The sequence below is a fragment of the Crocuta crocuta genome, unplaced genomic scaffold (assembly GCF_008692635.1).
Source record: "Crocuta crocuta isolate KB4526 unplaced genomic scaffold, BGI_CrCroc_1.0 scaffold273, whole genome shotgun sequence".
NCBI classification, from domain to species: Eukaryota; Metazoa; Chordata; class Mammalia; order Carnivora; family Hyaenidae; genus Crocuta; species Crocuta crocuta.
Genome location: NW_027529425.1, coordinates 2,202,640 through 2,211,204, shown reverse-complemented (window position 1 = coordinate 2,211,204; position 8,565 = coordinate 2,202,640). Strand labels below are relative to the sequence as shown.

The 8,565-nt window shown below is 39.8% G+C and overlaps 1 protein-coding gene across 2 annotated transcripts in view; it reads right to left on the bottom strand.

Annotated features, from left to right (window-relative positions):
- BAIAP2L1 (BAR/IMD domain containing adaptor protein 2 like 1) overlaps window positions 1–7,180 on the bottom strand; it is a 67,970-nt gene extending 60,790 nt beyond the window's left edge. For both annotated transcript variants that reach the window (XM_077758714.1, XM_077758715.1), the window contains exons 1-2: window positions 7,107–7,180; window positions 2,595–2,681 (exon numbers count right to left, since the gene is read on the bottom strand). In XM_077758714.1, coding sequence (XP_077614840.1) covers window positions 2,595–2,681; window positions 7,107–7,176 — 157 coding nt within the window. In that variant the 5' untranslated portion in view covers window positions 7,177–7,180. The remainder of the gene's footprint in view (window positions 1–2,594; window positions 2,682–7,106) is intronic.
- Between the last annotated feature and the right edge of the window lie 1,385 nt (window positions 7,181–8,565).

Genomic DNA, 8,565 nt, shown 5'->3' with positions numbered 1-8,565 from the left:
CTTCCTTCCAAAGCAAAATTTTTAAACTGAAAATTTTATTTATATATATAATTTTTAAAATGTTTTTATTTTTGAGAGACAGTGTATGTGCCTGTGAGCGGGGGGAGGGGCAGAGAGAGAAAGAGGTACAGAGGACTCGAAGCGTGCTCTGTGCTGACAGTAGCAAGCCCCATGTGGGGCTTGAACTCACAAACTGTGGGATCATGACCTGAGCTGAATTCGATGCTCAACCAACTGAGCCACCCAGCGCCCCTATTTATTTACTTATTTTTAAACGTTTATTTGTTTTTCAGAATGAGTGAGCAGAGGAGGGGCAGAAGGAGAGGGAGACAGAGAATCCAAAGTGGGCTCTGCACATCAGTAGAGAGCCCAATGTGGGGCTCGAACTCATGAACCAGGAGATAGATCACGCCCTGAGCTGAAGTTGGATGCTTAACTGACTGAGCCACCCAGGTGTCCCTAAACTGAAAGATTTTAAACTATAGGACTTGAGGTACGGGGAGAGGGAAAATGAGGGGAAAGAGGGAAAGGAATGAAAATTTACAAATGATTCATGATCTTCACATACGAAATGCCCCTTCAGTTTCATCAGATGGAATTTATAATGTTTTGTAATAAAGTTATGAATACCAACACCAAAAGTCAGAAATCAGATAATAAAGCCTTCTTGAAAAATGAGGAAAATATCTACCTTTGGTATCTTTTTTCTGTGAATTGTTCATTACTTTTTCATACAGAGAATTTAAACAAATATAGGGCAGTATTTTAGTTTAAATTTTAACAATATGAAAAACAAAGCAAATCAAGACAAGTCAGTATTAGGCTCCAAAAGCACCTCTTGCTAGGGTAGTACTTTATCATGAAATTGCTGTAGATTGAGCAAAAAATTACTAACTATATGAAATGGTGAATATAAGCAAAAAGACAACTTGAGACAAAAATAAGACACAGAAGTTATTTCCATTCCCTCTGGATAAAATACACATCCACATGAAAGAAAATTTCACCATTGCAACATATTTTCCTTATTGAAACTGAAGTTCTCAGCCTGTGTTTGCAACAACACGGTTGCTGTGGAAATAGCTGATTCAACATTATGAACTTGCAGCTGAATAAAGTAAGGTGTGGAACAGAAATCTTATTTAAACAGTGGCAAGAACCATAAAACATTAAAAAGGCAAACTGAGTAACGGTGAATCAGCACCATATGGTTTAATGCAAGGGTCACACATTTTCCCTTTGGGCCTGACACAAATAGGATGTGTCTTTTTAATTTAGTCCTATTTTTGGAGCCCTCTAATCATCTTCATCATCCCTCAAATGTCCTAAGTTTTACTATCTGCTTCTGTCTACACAACGCACTGTGTATTTTATGAAACTGACTCTGTTGAGGACAGTTTCTATTGTCCATACCTCACCAGAACATGCACAAGTTAGGCACAAACAAAACACAAGTCAGGGCTTTGACAAATTTCTGCCTGTAACTGATTCTATTAAATACAGCAGCACGGATTTCTTCATCACACGACATCACTTCAGGCTTAGTTTTCAAGACTCTTTACAAACTCCTCAAGAACAGAAGTTGTCAAGAGAATGTTACTGGGCGCCCAGGCCCACTTCACACCCTGTAGCCCAGCCCACACCCCCATCACTGTTATCACATCTGGAATTTGTTCTTCCGCTTTTATGGGTCAGGTAAGAGCTCTCCAAGCAATCTTGAAAGCCCTTATTAACACACTTTATATAGAAATGATGTGAATTATCTTAACCCTAAATATATGTTCCTACACATACCCCTGCCCCCATCTTCCCTTTCTACTTTTAATCAGAGAAGCATAACTTTTCTTTAACTACACACACTTTACCAATATTTTCCTCTGCAGATGTTTCTGAGCCTTTCAAATTATAACAAACATTTTGAAGCCAGAAATCTTATTAACTTTGTAAAATAAAACATAATCAACAAATTTTAAAAATAATGGTTATGTGTGGGGCTATTAGGAAAAAGAAAAACAGCGACTCTTCCACCCTTAGGAGAGGATGCAGTGAATGGACTCTGTAAACAGAAACCCAGATTCCCTCCACAGCTGGCACTGCTGTGGGTGTGGCTGCCCTCCGCATGTGCACAGGAGATCGATTCATACCAGCAAAACCGGAAAAATCACAACTGAGAGCAACTGTGGAAGCAGTGAGAGCCAAGAGCAGGATGTAAAGGAGTCTGCCTTTCTGCTAGGTGAGTCACAGGAAACTCTCCTGCCACAGTCAGGAGAGTTAAGAATGTAGGTCAAAGCTCCCTAGGTTTCATGCTCCAGGGATCCAAGGGGAAGGGCTAGGGCCCTCTAAGTTATTTCCAATTCCTAGGGAGTGGGGAGGCCAGCCACTGGCCTTGGCCTGCCCTCTAACTAAGGCTCCACTTCCAGCAGACCACAGCAAACTCAATCATTCCAGAAGTGAACACCACACTGGAGTGCTGGGCTAGCTCGTCCTACTACTCTGGATTTGGGCCACCTCGTGTGCTCTTCTGAGGGCTCACAGGATGAAAGGCCCTGGAACCAGCTCAACTTGTGTTTGTACATAATGGACGAACAGCTCACCCAGCTCTGTTGACACAGGGGACCCGGTGGCAATCTCACCAATCTTGGCCACTCCGTCGTAGTAGGCTTTTCCTGCAAGGATCATAGCTAGACAGGGAAAGTGACACACAAAAATCATCAATTACACAAGGAAAAGAGGAAGTACTGTGGAGGTCTGCTTCCAAATATCCCTCAGTCCCTTGTGGCTGCAGGAAGGTTTGGGCTGTGCCAAGGGCAGCTCTCGGAGGGCAGGGCTTGTCCCTGATAGCTGGGACGTCCCTCCACTGCACTTTCGGAGGCTCCCACCCAGTGGGAAGCCCCACAGGATCCTCACCTTGGACCAGTCCTGGGGAATCTTCAGCAGCAGGCACTGCAAGTCCAGAAAAGGCCCTGCCTTCTGATGCCAGTTCCAGAGAGGTGTGTTTTCCAACATGAAATTAGGGCTGGAAACACATCCATTCCAGCAAGAGAGCTTTTCTCAGCTGGTTATTCTACAGCCACACAGGTCTGCAACACTATTAGTTGAAAGAATTTGTACAGGGTGGCCCAGGAATCTGGTCTTTGAATGGCATTTTTACTTTCTCTATTGAAAAAGTTATTCTGAGCCACAAACAATAATATACTTGTTGTTGGGGGGGGGGGAATCTATGATATTTTAAATACATTATCACTCCAAAACACAACAGAATTGTCTGAAAAATAACTGAATGTTCTATTCTCCCCATACTACCTTTTTGGCAGAAACAAGGAAAGCTTCTACTGCTATATCAATTGGATTCTAATTCTCTTAAAAATAATATTTCTCCTTTCAAACTGACTCTGAAGACTAAATTATAAGGTGCAGAAACCCGTTTTTGATTTTTCTTTCCTTTTTTTTTTTTTTTTTCCTTTGGGAAGGGGAGTCAAAGGCAAGACAGACCTGGGTCTGAATTTTGCCTTTACTTCTAATGACATGACCTCCCCAAGCAAGGTTGCTATCATTTCTGAAACAAAAGATGGTCATCTATAAAATGCCCTAAGAGCACGAGCATGGAAGCTAATAGGGATTCCTTCTTTCAGTTTCCAACAAGCTAGGTTTGGGAAGACTGATGATGTACAACAAGCAAGCTTTTTAACAACACCTAGCCTATTTAGTGTGGTTTTGAAGAAAATAATTTATTTGCTTTATTCAAAGACTGACTTTGAAGAATACAAAATTTTAGAACTAAAAGAGCCCTTAGGAATCTCTAAGATTCTTTTCCTTTTACTGTGAAGAAAACCAGTGGCCATACCAAGTGCTTTGCCCCAATTTATAAGGGTTGCTGTTTTAAAACAGTGGATTAAAAAAGACATCTCAAGTATAAAAAGGGGGGAGGCAAAAGGGGGGTATCTCAGAACAAATTATGTACAAGTCTGGCTGAGGATATTACTGGCCAAAAAAGTAGTATTTTCAGGGCAAATTCATCTATTTTGGTATTTCTTGTAGAGTTGAAAAAAATTGTAAAAGTTACGGTTTCTAGTATATATGTATACAAGAAATGTAACGTTCTATTATACAGTTGTTTCATAAGACTGAGGATAACCTTAAAGTATAATGTAAAAACAAACAATAACAAGTAGCATTAATGTGGACTTTCCACACCTACTTAAGTTCACCTATCCAAGAATATTAAGACATGGGTCAGTGATGTTATCACCCTGTTGAAGGAGAGTGGAGTGGAGATATGCTGGGACGTGCTCAAGGTCAATGGCAAATCAGAGGCAGTGCACGTAACTCCAGCTAAGGTAATTTACTTGCTCAGTTCTAAATTGCTGTGTTTTTCAACTCTTTGGTCTCAGCTAGAACTGAAAAAGAGAGCACTCTACCTAAAAACAAGGTTTGTAGTCAATAAACTGGCAAGTTAATAGACACAGTATTTAATAAGAAGATTTTAAATTGTAAGATGTTGATAAGCTGAAAAGCAGATCAGTGGGAAAATGGCATACAGTTTTACACAATATATAAACAAAATTTTCAGTTGGCACCCACACATGAAATTGAAATTTTTTGTTAACTGTTGACTTATGTTTAAAACAATTTAGCCTCAGAATGGTAAAATATTCTTGCTTTTATAATAAAGTTGAATTAGCTTTAAAAACTATATAATTTATCCAGAACTTAATAAAAAATACTATTCTCATAATTTTGCCATCCTCCCTTTGTGGATACATTAAGGGATTTTCTATCACTTGTTTTAAGGAACAAAGGCGTATTTGTCCTATTTTAGTGGTTGACCAACTACTTCATCAATCTAATCTACAAATTTCTACCAGAAAATTATGATTTTAAAATATGATTTCATTAGGTTACAGTTATGCTCAAGAACCTTCATGGCTTCCACCGCCCATAGTTTAAGCCCACACTCCACTGAAGTTCATGATAGATTTATATAGTAATGGCCTTGGATAAACCACACCTCCCAGAATTCCCAACCTTTGCAGTCCCCTATACATTGATTTGGGGGTGGGGGGAGGGTCATGTGACTTGCTTTGGCCAACAGGGTGCCAGCAAGCATAACTTCCACAGGGGTTTGCACTCTGGGAACAGCCTGCTATGCCGGCAGGAGGGAGCCCAGGCTCCCAGACTGAGCCGAGCACCAGGGGTCCAGAGAACTGCACTGCCTTTACAGGACTTTGAGAAATAAAACTATTGTTGTCTTAAGCCACTAAGTTTAGAGATACCTTGTCATGTGGCAATAGATAACTGATGCTGCGTTCACATGCATTAATAATCTGACCCCATTCTACCTTGTATTTTACTGTTCCCCAACAGCTTCTCACCCATGACAGTCTAGACCTCAGATCTTCACTTGGATGTGTCTTTTCTGCCCCAAACCTAACATCTGTCAGCTTGCACAGCTCCCACAAGGCCTCTAGCCTGCTCCGTTCCCCAACAACCTCACTGCTCAAATTCCCATGACACTGCTCTTTGTTAACTGAATGTTGCCTGACTTATGACCTAAGTGCTGAATGCACATCTGGCATCCTCAACTATACTACAAATTCTTATCAGGGACTTTACAAATTTATCTCAATTTCTCAGTGGCTTCAGTAAAAAACAGATGGCTTGCAGAAATTCTGGAAATATTTTAAAAGTGCAGAATAGTCCCTTTGGGGAGAAGCCTTGTTTAGGAGGAGACCTAGCTGCTGGCAGTTCCCTGAGTCACCTTGTAAAACTCTGCCTCAGAGAGGCACCAAGTGCAAGAAGAAAAAAAAAAAAATCACAGGTCATCATGACTTCCTTCACAGGGACATCTAAAACAATGACTTTGTGGCCTTGTGACTAAGCAGTCATTGAGGGAAAGTCAGAAAGTCAGCTGTGCAAGAATTCTAAAACCAGTCTCCTGCTCTTTGAAAAGGGAGGTGAGGGATGATTTCCCAACAGTCACTGACACCGCTTGGGGGGTGAGAGATGATTTCCCAACAGTGATAATGTCCCAACAGCACAGAGACCCAGAAGAAAGTAACTATGTAGTTTACTTTTCCATGACTATGACAACTGGGCACCTGTCATCCAAAGTCTAGCTACCATACCCCTTTTCCTGGGGCATGCCTATGCTGAGGGTATATGAGGTTACAGGCTTATTTTCAAAACCTCAAGTGGGAGTAGCTGAAGGTATGGCATGGTGAAAGAGGGGAAAAAAAGAAATCATAAAAGACCCAGAACTTGATTTGAAGTTTTCTTCAAATCTAAAACCATCGGAAACTAAAATTTCAACTCATATTACAAGGTGGTTTTTGTGAACCAGGGTAGAGGGTAAAAATGGGGTCTGAATATTTTGGGGGTGACACTTGTTACATAAGGAGAATTATTGTGCCTATGTTAAAAATCTGGTGATTATTAGCATTTCAAGTTTTTAAGGTGATCATTGATAACATTCACCTCTTAGTGAGCAAATGCACATGCAGATGCATGTCAACTTTCTCCAATGAAACCTCCTGAAACTAGCAAAGAACTCTGGTTCACAGAGACAGACAAAAGCCAACACTTGAATTCATTTTAAAAGAAGCACTGGTTTTGAAATGAAAATTTTAAGTTCAGCCTTTAACTTTGATATTTTTCCATTCAGGCTAAAACTTTTCTCATATCACTATCAAAAGTTATATACCCAAAGGCAAGAAATTATTCTACATAAATAAAAAGAGACTAATTCCTCTGTTGCAAGACACTAACAAATATTTTAAGTACACATTTCATATATGTTATTAATTCACAAAGAATTTGGTTTGCAAAGTAGAAAACATGTTTATGACAAGTATATAAAAGAATGAGTCATGTCAAATACCATGATTTGTTAACTAAAATGTATCACTTATAATAGCCAATGATTTCATTTATTCATTTCAAATGCACTAATATCGTATCATTGCAAGCTTCCACAAAATTAAATATTTTTAACGACTTAAAGATATTTCAAAAGTTCACTATTAAGCACGTAAAAATAATTAAGTAAAATATTTGCTGAATGGTTTTTATATGCCTACTATATCTATAAATTTAGAAAACAGACTTACCATTAACAGCTTTTTCATAATTTTTTCCTAGGTTTATTAAATTTCGTAGCCCAGGATTGAACTGTTCCATAACATTCTGACAAACAAACAAACAAATGAATAAAATAAGCAAACAGTAGATCAAGTAATCTTTATATTTTGTCAATGCATAGCCTCGGATACCTATGTGTGCTTCATAGTACAGTCTACAAAGCTATGAATGTTTATTTTAAAATAATGAAGAGCACATACTTGCTTATGGATACAACAGGGCCCTCGCACTGACAAGGCACATGTGATCCTGGCGGCTTCCCAGTTGCCCAAGGGCTGCCCAGAACCTACTATAAATGGAGCAAGTAGCCGACATGCATACCTACAAAGCATACCCCACAGGAGCTAGAGGCCCAGAAGCTGATGCTCCCTGTGGGGTGTAAGTAGGTTAATGGCTGTCAGGCTAACGTTAAAAACAGGTGTGCATGATCAGAACTTAGTTACATGAGCAATGTTCTGGTTATCAATTGAACAGACATTTCTTAATTTTTTTTTAACGTTTATTTATTTTTGAGAGAGACAGAAAGAGCACGAGCAGGGGAGAGGCAGAGAGAGAGAGGGGAGACACAGAATCTGAAGCAGGCTTCAGGCTGAGCTATCAGCACAGAGCCTGACATGGGGCTCGAACCCACAAACCATGAGATCATGACATGAACCAAAGTCGGATACCTAACTGCCTGAGCCACCCAGGCGCCCCTGAACAAGAGATCTTGTTTTTACTATGCTTAATTACCAGGAGTGGGTATGAGAGTGGGTGTTGCTGATGGCCCTAGGGCAAAGGCCAGTCTGCGACCTTCTGTCCAGGAGGTCACTGGCATTTTTTTTTCTAGTAATCAGTTTATTCATTAAGTACTTATGGAGTAACCACTGAGCGGTAGGTCCTGTGCACACAGTAGATGGAAAGATATGGTTTCCCTCTCATGGATTTCACGATGCCATATCTCTGCAAATGTCATGGTTTTCATTTTTAAAAATGTTATTCTTACAGCACTAGAAAGTCATAAACATAGAGACAAATGCTATGATAAGTATAAGACAGGCATTTCTTTGGAATGTTGTTCTCAACTTCAAATATCCTATATCTGACGTCAGACAATAGATCATTCCTATAGGATGTGGACTTCCTAAGTGACACATGGTGACTGAATGTATGTGTTCCACCTACAAATAATGAGCTTCACAGCATTAACCATTCTAGGTGGACCACGCAGGTCTCCTTATCTCCTCTCCCAAAATGTGAACCCTGTTTGTAGAAGAGTAGGCAATAAAAAGAATGAAAAAACACAACATTCAAAGGGGCAGATACTTGATACACATGCTCTGCAGGATAAAAGGTTCTCCTTTATATATCAGTACAGAGAGAACATAGTAACTTTTATTTTATCAAACAGTGATAAAGGCTTATCCGGAAAAACAATTCTTGGCTCAA